The following is a 15,079-nucleotide window of genomic DNA, read 5'->3' as shown; positions in this document are numbered from 1 at the left end:
GGCTGGACTGTTGCCCGCAACCGTCATTTGCCGTAGCCACATGCGGACGCCTAGATGAGTCTACATTTCCATCTGTAGTTAGAAATAAGACGCAGCTAGCTATTTCCAGTCTATCATGCTATAAAATTGCGGCACGTGTTCTCTATTACGCATGCGGTAAATCAGTAGCGAGTATAGCTGCGGTGTTTTAAGGACTGTAGGATCTATTATTCTACGTAGCTTTTCTGGTTCAGAGATGTTATGGTAAATATCGATAAAATATTAATAGATTAACCAGACTAGCCTACCTCATCCACAAAGATCTACTAGAAATCAATGCCGCATGCAGAAACTTATCGGTGTGATGGTCCTGATCAGTAAGATAAATCATGAATCTCCTCTTTCTATAAAGTACAGAAACATCGCTTCCCTGGCCGATTTCTTTTACAGCCCATTCACAAGCTGCTCAAAACCCCATTTGTTGGTTCGATCACCTACTACTTCGTACGAAGCTCCTACATCGCCTCAACAAAGAACGCCATAATGTGTGCCGCTGTTCTTGGTCAGCATACTCCTTCCACTGTCAAAATTAACGGCAACACCGTTAATTTTGGATCCCACGCCCCGAATGGCCTCTTCTCAGCTGCCGGTCCTACGCTCGATTCGGACTACATTCTCCTTCAGACCAAGACGGACCTGTCCAAAGCCGAACTCAGAGAACTCAATGAGCTAGGCGCAGACTTGCAAGAGTACTACGGTCAAGAGATTTACCTCTTCCATTACACGCCTACCAGTCTCAAGCCTCTCCTTGAGAAGGGCTTTGTTCTCAACGCCGTTCCATACCAGAAAGGGCTCAAGATCAATTACCATCTCAAACAGACCAAAGTAGCAAATCCGCAATCAACCGAGACAATCCATGTTGTCCTGCATGAACGCAAAAGCGAGGAAGTTAACAAAATCATCACTGATCTCGCATCGCGGGCAGGACTCGACAAGAGCGATGTTACGGTGGACGGAAACAAAATTGAAATGACCGTCTCGACTTCGAAGCTCGATGCTCTGGCCGACATGGACAGTGTTCGAACCATTGAGCAGGTTCCTGAAAAGGTCATTTTCAATAATGTGGCTCGGGACATCATGAGCGCCAATGTCATTCTGAACGACACTTCCTATACCGGAAAAGGCCAAACCGTAGCCGTTGCGGATACTGGGCTTGATACGGGAAATATCGATACCATCCACCCCGCATTCAAGGGGAGAGTCAAGGACCTTATCCCCCTCGGATGGTCTGGCCATAGCGAAGACAAAATTGGGCACGGAACGCATGTCTGTGGCTCTGTTCTGGGCGGCCAGGTCACTGGTCACGACAAGACTCTCCAAGGAGTAGCCCCAGGAGCTACCTTAGTCATGCAATCGTTGTCGAATGAGAAAGGTGGCCTATTTCCTCGACAAAGACTCCCCCTTACCGACCTTTTCACTAGCCCCTACAAAAAGCATCAAGCTTACATTCACAGCAACTCATGGGGAGCAACGTGGACTGGAAATCAACTCCCATACAATGATGAATCAAGAGAGATCGATACATGTGTTTGGGAAAATCCCGACTTGCTCATCTGTTTCGCAGCGGGAAACGATGGGGGAATTCTGAATGGTCCAACGATTGGGTCCCAAGCTGCCGCCAAAAATTGTCTCACAATCGGGGCCACTGAATCCACCCGCCCGAGCATCGGTGGAGTATTCAACCCGCAAAAACAGAGCCACAACGATCCGACTGAGATCTCATTTTACAGCAGCCGTGGGCCAACCGTTGAGGGGCGTTTTAAGCCAGATGTTGTCGCACCAGGTACGGCAATTTTGTCAACCAGATCGAGTCTGATGAATCCGAAGGCCCTTGACGCGTATGGGCCATCGCCAGACCCGCTTTACCAGTTTTCCTCTGGCACCAGCATGGCAACACCACTCGTTTCCGGCTGCGCAGCAGTTCTACGTGAGGTTTTGGTCAAAAACGGCATCGAAAAGCCCAGCGCAGCATTGCTCAAGGCCCTTCTTATCAACGGCGCTTTTACTTTGCACCACGCACACTCTGCGAAAGAGGGCTTTGGGCGCGTCAATTTGAATAACGCTATTATCCTCCCGAACCAAACCGAACACGCTGGGTTCGTCGAAGGACAGCCATTGAAGGATCGCGGCGAGAGCAGGACAATCGCCCTGACTATTCCGCCCGCTAGCGCTCTGGAAGCCAAGCAGGCATCGGCCAGCGACAATGTTGTCACTTTGAAAGTCACACTAGTCTATACGGATCGGCCTGGTGAGGGTCTACAGAACGACTTGAACCTCATTGTGAAGACGCCAGATGGAATTGAGCGCCACGGAAATATGGGGACTGCTGAGGAATTTGACAGGTACAACAACGTCGAACAGATTGTTTGGAGGGACATTCCGCAGGGGAAAGTCGAGGTCACAGTCAAAGCAGCCCGAGTCCTTACTAATCAACAGGACTATGCTCTGGTGTGGAGGGTTATAAGGGGGGAGGAATAGGAACATCGACTGAATGTGGAGGGCTGATGGCATCGTACAAGGCTCAGTTGTCTCTTTTCAGTCATTCATTCGTATATTGTGAATGAAGTCCTCTTTTAACAACACTAAATGCAAATCCAATGATCTTCTTCAGCCTGCACATAGACCCTTTTTTCTCTTCGACTTTCGGACCTCAACATGAAGATGCCGCGCGAGAAGATCGTCCCAGGGACCACTTGACAAGACGTTACTTGCCCCCGTTCGTTGTCCAGAATCTTCATCGCAAATAAGCCGCCGCATCTTCCTTTCCTGGCTCGTACGTCGCCATGTCGGCCAGGAGGTGGTAGATGTCACGGAAAGGTATTTCAACTGACCATGCCACGTTAAATACTGCTAGCGTTCGCCCATTATGATTCGTTTTGTTCAGCTGACTTCAGCTTCCTGCTTCAAACAAGAATTATAATAAAAGCTCATATACTACAAAGACCTGAATCTATAAGAAACCCTTCGCCGTTCTGGATCCAGTTATAGGAAGGTTCCTTAACTATCCAATATGAGGAACGTAGTTTGACCATTGAGGGACTTCATATACTCCGACTGCAGAATATGCCAACGCTATGAAACACTCAACCACCAAATAGACCCTTGCAATTAAATATAAAACGATGCAGAACCGTCGCACCAAAGTAGATAAGAGAAAAAACGCATACCAGACATTGCTACGACCTATCAATCTATACCTTATGACGAGTCTCAGGACATCGATGACTGGCATTGATGCGATGACCGTTACAGAAGAAATCCGCCAAATCAGCCTTTCTGTCCAGCACCGAAATGTTGCGAACCAAGCAAGTAAGTGAAGGCCACCATACAGAAATCCAGCGGCGTAAAGACAGAGGTTCAGCTGTTTAGAATATTTATCCCACACCGCATATGCGCCGAAAATTACGCTTGGCGATAGTTCAGGAGGTAGATCGCTCAACCGTTCCACGATATATCCAAGAGAATCTTCTCCATACAGCCCATCATAGGTAATTTTACTAGCTGTGAGATTGTTCTTCATGAGATCGGATGCTAGGCTTACAATGGCGTCGTAGATCGAGGGGTCATTCCATCCTTTCGTAGAGAAATAGAGGCCATCCACCATGCGGACTGGGTTGGCATTCCAATTTGATTCTCCCTCGTAAATTTCCGTGGACTCCTGGATTTGGCTGGTGACTTCTTCATGGTCGAATAATTCTTCTGGGCTTGGTACATTTGTTTGACTCGATATGACTCTAAAACCAACGAGTGGTTCTTCATCTAATGGATCTTGTTCTCCCCAATATTCACCTCTCCTCGTTTCGTATCTTGCAGAGATTCTCTCCCTCAAAGCCAAAGCTCGCGTGCAAGCCTCTTTTGAAAAGAATCCACGTTGGTATAAGTAGTTAATACAGAACTTTCTGATCTCACACTCTCTTGCCAATTCATAAAGCTTTGTCTCACGTGCTCTCTGGTCTAGGGGAGTGATTTCGGTGATATTGAACCTAGTGCCGTTGTGTGATGTCAGCCACAGGTAAGCAGCGTACTTTTTCGCTTCAGGCCCAGTGATCAATGTTGGCTTCTGTATATCTAACGGCTTATGCCACCAGAAAAGGTAGATTATGAGTGCACAAAGCGAATGCCCGAGAGTATTCAGCTGCCAAGAAAATAAGCCACATAACACCCGTAATGAAGTACAGATAACGAACCTCCAGAAGTGTGATTGGAAGCGACATTGCCATGCGGCTTATGCATTGAAAAATGAACCAGGTGGCCTGTACACAGACAAGCGACTTGGCAAGACCATTCGCTTTGCTTTTGTCTTTAATCTCATCATCTGGTGCAATCTTGAGACCATGAGGACATGCTTCCGCAAAGCGTTGTAGAGACTCGCGGTTTAAGAGGAAATGGGTGTGATGGCCAGGAAATGGATTGTCCTCGATAGGGACGCAGATTTGGTACCCGCCCATGATCGCATAGAAGGCCTGAGTCATGGATAGGTCCTTGGTATCCTCTTGACCTAGCGCAACTAAAAATTCCCGCTTCCAGCATACTTAGTCTCAACCTGTATGAGACGGTGTCTGAGATGACATACAAACTTTACGGCCTCGGACCGTTGATAAAATGCAGTGTAGGCCACAAGCTCGGGTGCTACAAGAGCAAAGATAAGCCACGTAACCTTGCTCCATAGGCTCCGTCTGGAAATCCAACGTCGTCCTTCATCCTCTTGATCCGGAATATTCAGGTGAAGTGCAGTCCATACGCAGAGGAGAATGGTGACCACACAGGAAGACAGTATGCTGAATGTTCCTCGTGTTCTTGGCTCGGGAGTCCATGAGACACCATCAGTGCCGTTCCCAAAGACAGTGAACATGTTCGAGGATGTTGAAAGCAGCGAACTGAGAGCAACGGTCGGAGAAAAGCCGCGAACGAGTGCACGGGGTGAAAATAAGTGGGTGAGCAGTTCAGCCTTCTTAAGCTGCTGGATGTTCGTAATCTCGATTTTCAGCTCATGCGCTCTGCATATAAGCAGGTCTTGGCCAAGGCCTCGCCACGTTGATCGAGGGAATGGCTCAGCCTGACCTGACACACTTCCAAGGCAATCCACCATACAGCACAGCACGGCCGATTGATAAGCATAATTAAACTTCCTGAAAAGGAGAAACGTGTTGCAGCATCACGGATCCATCAAGTGCGGGTGCCCCGTTTGATAGTAGAAAGAGTAAGCACATTCTCTAGACCAGCGCCACTTTATGTGTATGGATGCAAGTGGCCAGACAGTCCAGTCGTCGCAGCAAGGCTGCCCAGCAGCGGCCTGTTTTGGGAGCGGGGTCCATCGCACCAGCAGCCAATCACCATTCGCGTCGTGCCTCTCTACATGCCAGGGTAAGAACATCATTAAATTAATGAGGCTGAAGCTGTCGCCAATCATATCCGTTTTTGGGAGAACACGAGCGAGAAGGGGCGGAGGATGCCAATCCTGGTCGCGAAGCCTAGCTCATCTTACGAAAGAGAACGAATCTACCTGCCTACAGCTACCGACAAATCATGAACAGCCTCGGAGATCAGGATTGAACGTTGCATGTGTCTTATGTGTTTCAAGTTGCGATGTGAGGTAGTGTAAGCCTTGCTACATGGGATCGATCGATCCGCATTTCTAGCAAAGTAGACAGAGTCGGGCCCATGGCAGCCGGGCTCGGAACAGTACGTTTGCTTGCTTCTGCACATACAGCGGCTTTAAAACTATTCAGCACCTCACGTTCACCAAAACCAAAACCTTGCGTTGCTAGAGCCTGCCGTAGGTATAATTGCGACAACAAAACGAAAAAAGCGAAATAAACCAACGACGATCTGTGAACATAACTTGAGGAGGGGTTATTCTGCCCAAAGTGATCCTGAGTCTGTAGCGGACGTGGAGAATAAGTTGATTGGCGGCATGACGTCTGTTCTCTTCAAGATATAGTCGTATATAAGAGATGAGTAGCCCATTAGATACTGTTCACCCTCTTTCTGCATGCGGATCAGAACTATAGAGCGAGCGTCCAATTCTTGATAAGACCAGGGCTGAGGCTCAGTGTTGAGAACATCCTGGCGCACAATGTCTTGTTCACAGATCCGAAACTCGGAACGGTGCAAATTTTGGAAAGGAATCCGCCTCATGTCCTCGAAAAGCTGCGACCATCGCGTTTCGCCACCACGCAGAATACAGTTTCGCAGGGAAAAAGACTGTAATGTCGGTGCGGCAGAGGAAAACGTCTGGAGGATTGATGATCCCGGGAACTCGAATCCTTGCAAGCTGAGGTGGCTAAGCATTGGCCATTGGAAGTGCTTATTAATCCCACAAAGCATGTCAAGGCCATGCCACCGATTACTTAGGATATCGGACTTTAGCTCCAGACGACGAAGCTTCTTCGCTTCCGATAAAAACATTGCCAGCGAGTTGAGGAATGCTGTCATGTCATCCCTCTCGGTAAATCGGATGTGGACATCTGTGAGGTGGTAGAAGGCCTCCATCGTAAAGGTGTTATCCCTAGTCGAAATGAGGTGCACCTCTTCTTCCTTTCTGTCCTCTTCTTTCTTTCTGTCCTCTTCTTTCTTTCTGTCCTCTTCTTTCTTTCTGTCCTCTCCCTCCTCTTCGTCCTCTTCGTCCTCTTCGTCCTCTTCGTCCTCTTCGTCTTCTTCTTTCTTTCCGTTCCCTTTCTTTGTCCAGGTGGTAAGAAGATCTTGCAGGCCCCACCAACCGTCCATTCTTAAATCTAGCCTTAATGAAGTCAGGCTATTGCTAGACGAGTTGCGTTTGCCCAGAGCCCGGAAGAGGAAAGCAAGAGGGGCCGCCTCCCGCTTAACAGCGTAGTCTCTGTTCAGCCCATAGAATTCGTCATAGCAAATATCAATATCAAAAAACTCGTGGTTTCGCCAATTAAACAAGCAGAACCCTTCGTTTCTTGTGAAACAGGCTTGGACTTCCTTTAGATTACGCAGCTTGAGCAGCGCCTTCTCAAGGTCGACACAAGCTTTCTGGAGACGCCAAATTTGTAATGCCAAGGTACTCATAGTTATCCTGCAAGGGTGCTCCTGATCCAGTCCGAATTTTGTGAAGGATTTTGTGAAAACGCTTAGCAAGAGACGTGCGTCCTGTGCGTGCAAGCACTCGTAGAGAGTTCGTTCCTCGCGCTGGGCTTCGTATTCCTGGAAGAGCAGGTGGGCTTCCTTTCTCTTCTGCTCTCTCTCCTCGTTCCAGTTGGCCGGGTCATCATAGTGGCTGTCTTCACCTTCGTCTATTCTCAGAGTCAGCCTCTCTCCGTAATGACTTGCTCCAGCTGCACCTACCCGAGTCCCAGTCCCAGTCGCACCCCATTTCATTATACCAACTTTCCTCAGACAGCCTGGCCAACATCGGAGTCTCGAAAAGCTTAAGCGTCTTGACGGCGTCCGCAGTCATGCTACTGTTGGCTATTCCAATGACGCGCTCCATGCTCTCCGCGCGCATGTGGAACGAGACTTCCGCAAACAGATGTCGGGTAGCTTCTTTCGCGAGCCATCTGGAACAAAGTCGCATCTGTGCCAATGCGTCGTGGTCCAGGTAGCCAACAATATAAACCATCACATCGTTCGGAAGCCTCGGTGAAGAGCTCAAGACTGGTGCGTGCGACATCTTGTGGTTCCAGGTGGGTTTGGTGCTAGCTAGGGAAAACGAATGGATTGTGGGCGACAAGTGCAGGTGAATGGTTCGACAAGTGGAGGATGGATTGATCAGCGGGAGATGGAAAGAGGTGGCGCGCGGATGCGCGGGTCAAAGACGCGTTCACTTGGACCGTGCTCACGCGTTGGCTGGAAACCAGGGCCCTTGTCGCACAACAATCAGAAAAGGTTTTCTGCAGTGGCACTGCAGCTGACGGCTACCGCGAAGAGTAGTAAGGCTTTAGAATATAGTGTAGGGATATCTTACTCCTTTTTCCTTTGATAAAAACAAACATTTATGGATAGTGGAAGCTACCATCCGGATGCCAATGAGGAATTGATAATTATGCATTCACGTCCGGATGATAGCTTCAAGTGCCCATTATATACGCGAAAATCAAATTTACAATCCGTGCTGACCGTCAGCTGCAATTCCTCCCCCCCCCTTCCCTCTCTATCTTATTTTTTTTTAAAAAAAAAAGACAGGCACATCCAACGACATATAAAGTTCTTAAAGATGTATTTTCATTGCATATAGCTCTGTGCCTAGACTCGGGACAAGCGAGATGCAATTTCTCAGTCAAAAATGCCCATCCGCTCCGGCATCTCAAACTCGACATGCGGCCTATCCTTCACACTGTCCGGCACCTCCGGCCAATGGTCATCTCCTTCGAACAAAGGTACCTGCATCCCCATGACAAACTGCTTCGCACGGAAAACATGAAACATAGTCATCGCCGGCTGCTCGATCTTCCACCGAATCGCCAACCACCCCTTCGGCGGCAACTCATGGAAGAACCCCATCGGCGGATCAACCAGGTTGACCGGCGCCCCATCCCTCTCCGCCTCCGCCACGTTCTCCCACCGGAACGGCCCGTCCCCGTGGCCTAGGTGGAACGTCGCGTCGTTGTGCTTGTACATCGGCAATTCGACGTCCAGGTCGTTCTGCACCACGATGTCGACAACGCTGCCGAGCGGCAGGTTCTTGACGATCGGGTTCGGCCCCTTGAACTCGGTCGACGGGGCGAGAACGAGGGGGGAACGGAGTACGCGCCAGAGTTGCCAGGGGGCCCCGTTCAGCGTGTAGTTCGTGATGAACGGGTTGATGGGGTCGGGGGCGCCGGTCGCGCGCATGTGCAGCGTGATGTCGGCGTGGCGGGGAGGGGAGACGGGTGGGTAGGGGGAGAGTGTGTGCTCGGAGAGGACGACGGCGCCGTGGATGGCGCTGGCGTCGTAGTGCATGAGGGAGAGGGAGTGGTCCGGGCGCGGCATGGGGGCGCCGAGGCGTTGGCCGGTGCGGCGGTGCTGGTTGGGGGTGTTAGTGGAGGGTGAGATGGAGTGTGGGGTAGAGGGGGGTTAGGTACATACCGGGTAGCGCAGGATGGCGTAGCCCTGCAGGGACTGCTGCTTGCTGAGAGCGTGGAAGCGGATGGCGTAGTCTTCAGCAGCTTGGTCAAGCTTGACCATGACGGTCACACGCTGGCCGTTGCGGAGGGTGAGGATCTGGTGTTGTGTGAGTGAGGTGTTGGGTCGTTGGCATGGGTGATGCTTACGTCCACTTCTTGGGGCTGCACGAAGCCGGCGTCATTTGCTACGACCCACAACTTGTGAGAGTCGATCGAAACTCTCCATGGGTGCTCCAGGCCGTTGTTGATGAAGTTCATCATCATCCAGCGCCTGTTCTTAGTCTCGATGATCTATGGTATGTTAGCATGCTACACCACAGGATAGATAGAAAGCGGAACACTTACCTCGTAGTCCGTGTAGGTTGGAACACAATGACCATAGCCAACAGCACCAGTGGCTTGTCTGACACAGCCATGAGAATCGATGGGCTCGCCATCAATGTCGTCGACGTCAGAGGGCTTGCAATGGACACGACCCTTGCCTGGCGAATTCAATCAGAAACGGCATGGCTAATGTTCGGTGCTATCACTTACCATTGACGAGCACAGACTGGAAACAGTTCGGCTCGTAGCCGTCGTACTGAAGCTGCGAGAGCAGATTGTCGTACGTCCGGTGCTGGTAGTTATACAGGGTGACATGCTCGGGCGTTGCCTCAGCATCAAGCATGTCTTGGATGTCTGCCTCATCGGAGGACACCAGGTGATACGGCCTCTCACGCTCTGGGCTCGGACGGATCCAAATTGTTCCGTAGAAGCCATCAAAGAGAGGAGTAGTGCAGTGGTCAGCATACCATTTGAGGCCCCACTGCCCTGTGGTGTTCAGAACACTGGTCCAGTTTGCGCGAGGAAGGATGGGGTATGTGGTCACACCAGCAGCCCCGTCATTCCATGTCTTGCTTTGGTAGTGGCGGAATCCAAGCCTGCAGTGTAAAGTCAGTGATATGCTCAACTTATGAGGCACAGTGGCATACCAGTGCAAGGCCGATGGAACGCCGAAGTCATTGTGCACATTCAGGTGGATGAGATCGCCTTCCCGGGCATTGATGACCGGAACCGGGCTATCAGAGTTGCCAACGAACATTGGCCGCCAGTGCCCGCCATCTGGGGTTCTGTCAGTGGGGCTGTTGGAAGTGATCAATATGAAGCACGTACCTGGGTTCCGCCATGCTTGCGACATGGTAAGGTTGTAATAAACATCGTGAGGAGTATACGACTCCACCGAGTGGGAAGAAGATGTCCTCGAGTTCGTCCAAAAGTTTGAAGGAGAAAATGATTTGAGAGCTTCGAACTTCAGGCAGCCTCCGAGAAGGAGCAATCCGCCCAAGCTGGCATACAGAACAGCATATGCACTTGGAATCTTACGCCTCTTTCTTTCCTCCGTCACCACGGAGCTGATCTCATGCTTGAAGTCCATGCCGGCGTGTTGGAATGGAAGATGAGGTTTCTGGTTGTAAGAAAAGAAGTCTACCCTTTGCCGCTGGAGGGGCGTGGGAGGAAGAGGGGGTCAGCGGGTCGCCACATGTGTTGAGCAGTGGGGATATGCCCATGCTCGGTGGCTGCGGGATCGGCGTCAAGTGTAGTAATGTTCAGGCGTTAAAACCACGCCACTGATATCAAATGACAAGGCCATGAATCGGAATGACCTCATGTTCAGCTCTAGACTCATATTACTATACACTGCGGGGTTGTTGCCGCGGCTCCTCAGACTGACGAACACGGTCCGTGCGTGCGACCGAGTCAAACAGGCACAAGCGTTTCATGCTTACCGGGAAGGATCGGTGGCGACTTTACCGAGACCGGAGCAGCGATAAGGTTGGGAGGCTGCTTCATTCCCGGCCAATGGGCGGCACGTCGGCTTGACGTTCCCCAGAGCCCCAAACTCTATGCACGGGCTTTCTGGGTACTTCCGAGACCGCAATCAACACCGTATCCCGCATTCACGACTGCCAAGAAGTAAGCACGGACCTATTAATGTACATGACGTTGGGTAGCAGAAGAACTTCGCGTGGCAAGTTTTGATGTGAACCGAGGGTTGCTGTTGATCAGGGACAGAGTAACACCGACGGGGCAACCTCCGCTTGAGAGCATTTGGCAAGTTGAGATACCGCTAATGAATCACGCGAAGCGGGGAAGATTTGGAAGATGGGAGGCCTGAAGCAGTCTCAGAGAAAAGCTTTTGGCTGGCATGAAGTTCCAAATGCTTGCTTCGGCCTACCGTCGGTGAATCACGCGTCAGAAAGTCTCCGAAGCAAGAATGATAGAGAGTTCACTTTGCAGAAAACACCGACTTGTGAGGACAAAGTGACACACCACAAGAGCTTGTAGAACGGCCGACGACCTCCGCAACTGATCTGCAATTCCCAGGCGGGGAAATTCGAGTCTCCACTTGCCAAAGGGGCTCCATCACGATAGCATGAGTCAAGTATCAGAGTGGCGGACTTTCTCCGGCCTTTCTACGCACAACAGGACCGTTTTGTTCGACTTCATGATTCACGGGCCTGTGCTCGGAGCAAGCGGAGTAATTACGAGAAGGAGAGGAGCTATGGCCATGAGGTCTCGGAGACCCCGCCAGGTGCATCACTTCTGGACTTTCTGAAATCCACTCCTTGCGCATTGCTTTGCACTGCAACATTGTCTTCACAGAACCGACATGATGAAGTGGACATGGTTGATTCTGCCTACGCAAGCCCTTTTCGTGGCAGGCGAGTTCTTCAACCAGGTTCGGGAGTACAACTTGACTCTTGAATCAAAATGGATGGGAAAAGGTAGGATTTCTTCCACTTCCTGGCTTTCAAGACTGCTGTGCTCATAGACACAGATGGAAATTTCCGTCCAACGCTCACCATCAATGGTGACACTCCTGGGCCTCTCATCTGGGGCTATGAGGGGGACACTCTTCGTGTTCATGTCACCAACAAATTGCTGGTCGAGGCTACCATGCACTGGTCAGTTCCTCACTTCTGGAAAGCACCATCGATACTGACCTGAGGCAGGCACGGTGTGTACCAATACGACAAATACTGGATGGACGGTGTCCCTGGAGTCACTCAGTACCCCATCGAGCCAAGGGATTCCTACACCTACGAGTTCACCCTCACAAACCAGACCGGCATCTACTTCTACCATGGCCACTTTGGCCCAGCGTTTGCAGATGTGAGCCAACTTCCAAAAGGCGGCACAAAAACCAGCTGACATCCGACAGGGACAACGAGGACCGCTCCTGATCAAACCGGCGCCATGGCGGGAAAGGCCATACAGCCTGATCTCGGACAAGCAAGAGGACATCGCGGCCATGCTCTCTGCAGAGGAGAAGGTCAACAACCTGATGGTGTCTGACTGGAACTACGACGGCATGGACGTCCTCATGCTGATGTACCGCGACGCCGGCGCCACGCCTTCCTGCTCGGCTTCGCTGGTCATGAACGGCAGAGGCCGCACAATCTGCCTGGAGCCAGAGATCATCGCACAGTCTGACGACGGCATCCATCGTGATTCCAGCGGGTGCCTGCCGCCGGACACCGGTGTGCCATATATGAACAAGCGGGAGTGCGTTGACACGTTTGCGGACCTCGAGGTCGTGGAGGCCCAGGATGGAGAGAAGTACGTTTGGCTGAACTTCATCCACCCTGGTGCTCACCACGAACTCCGCATCTCGGTTGACGAGCACGACATGTGGATCGTGGCTGCTGATGGTGATTTCGTGCATCCGAAGAAAGTCCAGGTAAGCTTCACTTCCCCACCATGGAATCCCTGCTGACCCCTCAAGGCGATCAACGTCAACATGGGCGAGCGAATCAGCGTCCTCGTCCCCCTCACTCAGAAGCCCGGCGAGTATGCCATCCGCATGGCCTCTCTTGCCGAGGAACAGCTCATCTGGGGAGCCGGCATCCTCCGGTACGCTGGCGTCCAAGAGAGACGTGATGAGAAGGACATCATGCTTCTGCCGAACAGCAAGCCCCACATTGACCTCCGTGGCAACCTCATCACGCATGGAGTCATGATGGACGAGATGAAGGACCTGGTTCCTTTCCCCCCGCGCCGTCCTCCGGCGAAAGCGGACCACACATTCCGCTTCGCCATTCAGCGGCCAAACCCGAGCACCTGGACGCTGGCCTCGGAGCCCCATCAGGGCTTCCGCCAGCAGCTCCCCCCTGTTCTTTGGAACAAGGACTCCAGAGGTCCGACGACGATCGAGGGGATGAAGAACGGCTCTGTTGTAGATCTCATCTACGAAAATGGAGCATTCGGCATGCATCCGTTCCACAAGTAAGTTAGCTCTCTCCCTCCATGACAGCGCTATACACTGACATAGTTCCAGGCACAACCACAAAGCATTCATAATCGGCACGGGCGAGGGCTTCTTCCGCTGGCCGGACGTCGCCACGGCGATGAAAGAAGTCCCAGAGAACTTCAACATGGTGAACCCCCCGCTGCGGGATGGAGCACGCTTGGCTAAAGGCGAGGGGTCGTGGACTGTGATCCGCTACCAGATCACCTTCCCGGCAATGTCGATGTTGCACTGTAGGTTTCTGATCGCTGAAGCTGTTGGGATCAGACACTCACTTTTCCGCAGGCCACAGGATCCATCATTTCGCTGGTGGGCAACAGATCGTGCTTCTTGAAGGTGCAGATGCTATGCCACCGCTCCCTGACTACATTAAAAACATGACGCATGCTGAGTTTGTACCACCGTTGCGTTATGGACCACTCGATTAAAGGGGTAGAGTAGATTGTCTCAGTGACATGGGGATATTTATCAGAAAAAATGCACACCTCTACTAACGATCGCCTCCACACTGTTCCTCATACTCCTGAAGTACCTCCTCCACGTTCTTCAGTCATGATAAAGTTACTTTTGATACTATAATATAAACTGTGAACTGTTCTGCGATAATCTTTTCGAACAACGTCTCGCGCTATCACGGTGCTCACTAGCTGCCCAACCCGTGTTCATATATTTTGCCGCTTGATCAGGAAATACCCCACATGATAGACCAAGGCATTATCGTGTAAGAATGTGATGATGTTGAAGGATGATCGATTAGTAGCTACGGTGGGTTTGAACGATATGCGTTCAAAGCAAACTACACTAAGCCTAATCGGGCAACAAACGTGTTGTAGCAAACGCAGCCGGCCTACCGGTACCTGCCGGCACGATCCTCAGAATGGTAAATTCCACGCGTCGTTTTATTCCATTTTACTACTACAAGCATTATTATTCACTGCGTTCTTTTATTTTCTCAAGACATGTGAGCATTCCAGCTAGGAATCCCAAGTGATCCAAAACCCTATGTACATCGGTAGCTACCTTCTGTGCTTTTCTTACCGGTGTCGGAGTATCGTTTGTACTTCACTTCATCCACCCTCGCCAGCTTCCTGGTAGATATGTCAATGAATGAAATAAACTTTTGTATTGTAGATTGCTTTAGACCGGCCCAAGTAACGCCCACTGCTCCTATAAAATGCTAAGAATATGACCATTCAGATCCATCATCTTGCTTCATATTTGGAATCCGAATTTCGCATGTAGAGGAGCCCATTTAGGTGCTTCCGGGTTCCTTGAAAGCTCCCGCAGTCCCGGCAAATGTCCAGAAACAAGAGATGAGTGAGATAACAACGCTGGCAGGAACAGCTGCGGTGGAAACATCATTTGGATGGAATACCTGCCAAACCACCCAGAAGGTGAAGGGACACACCAGAGCTAGGATATGATAGATGAGAATGTGAATGAAAGAAGGCCTGTACACGACTTGAAGACCCCATTCTTTAGGCCTCTCTTTCGAGTCGAGCTCGAATTCACAAATTTTCTTAGGAATGCTTTCGACATCTGATTTCCCAGGGAATGGTTGATTGCATTTGTGGAAGATGGGCCATGGGCAGTTCCCGTCGCATGAGCTGAAATGGTGTTGGAATTCGTGTGGGCAGATAGGTACTGTATTAGTTGGTACATTTGGAGGTCGAGGCTCATAGTCGTA

The 15,079-nt window shown here is 50.9% G+C and overlaps 4 protein-coding genes across 4 annotated transcripts; 2 read left to right on the top strand and 2 right to left on the bottom strand.

Moving 5' to 3' along the window:
- Positions 1 to 522: 522 nt before the first annotated feature.
- LTHEOB_4572 (Peptidase S8/S53 subtilisin kexin sedolisin protein) lies at positions 523 to 2,517 on the top strand (the record flags this gene model as incomplete). The annotated part of the gene is made up of 1 exon (XM_035513621.1): positions 523 to 2,517. One exon carries the CDS (start codon positions 523 to 525, stop codon positions 2,515 to 2,517), a length of 1,995 nt encoding a protein of 664 aa, XP_035374621.1.
- Positions 2,518 to 5,892: 3,375 nt separating this feature from the next.
- On the bottom strand, positions 5,893 to 7,672 carry LTHEOB_4571 (uncharacterized protein; the record flags this gene model as incomplete). The annotated part of the gene is made up of 2 exons (XM_035513620.1): positions 5,893 to 7,295; positions 7,348 to 7,672. The coding sequence occupies 2 exons, from the start codon at positions 7,670 to 7,672 to the stop codon at positions 5,893 to 5,895; spliced, it is 1,728 nt and encodes a 575-aa protein (XP_035374620.1).
- A 602-nt stretch (positions 7,673 to 8,274) lies between these two features.
- LTHEOB_4570 (uncharacterized protein) lies at positions 8,275 to 10,518 on the bottom strand (the record flags this gene model as incomplete). Its single annotated transcript, XM_035513619.1, has 7 exons — positions 8,275 to 9,003; positions 9,067 to 9,201; positions 9,252 to 9,395; positions 9,450 to 9,586; positions 9,639 to 10,024; positions 10,076 to 10,205; positions 10,257 to 10,518. 7 exons carry the CDS (start codon positions 10,516 to 10,518, stop codon positions 8,275 to 8,277), a joined length of 1,923 nt encoding a protein of 640 aa, XP_035374619.1.
- Positions 10,519 to 11,754: 1,236 nt separating this feature from the next.
- On the top strand, positions 11,755 to 13,820 carry LTHEOB_4569 (Multicopper oxidase; the record flags this gene model as incomplete). The annotated part of the gene is made up of 7 exons (XM_035513617.1): positions 11,755 to 11,869; positions 11,923 to 12,049; positions 12,098 to 12,257; positions 12,307 to 12,825; positions 12,871 to 13,370; positions 13,423 to 13,625; positions 13,678 to 13,820. 7 exons carry the CDS (start codon positions 11,755 to 11,757, stop codon positions 13,818 to 13,820), a joined length of 1,767 nt encoding a protein of 588 aa, XP_035374618.1.
- Between the last annotated feature and the right edge of the window lie 1,259 nt (positions 13,821 to 15,079).

Source organism: Lasiodiplodia theobromae, assembly GCF_012971845.1.
Source record: "Lasiodiplodia theobromae strain AM2As chromosome Unknown scaffold_12, whole genome shotgun sequence".
NCBI lineage: Eukaryota > Fungi > Ascomycota > Dothideomycetes > Botryosphaeriales > Botryosphaeriaceae > Lasiodiplodia > Lasiodiplodia theobromae.
This window is presented reverse-complemented; position numbering and strand designations above follow the sequence as displayed.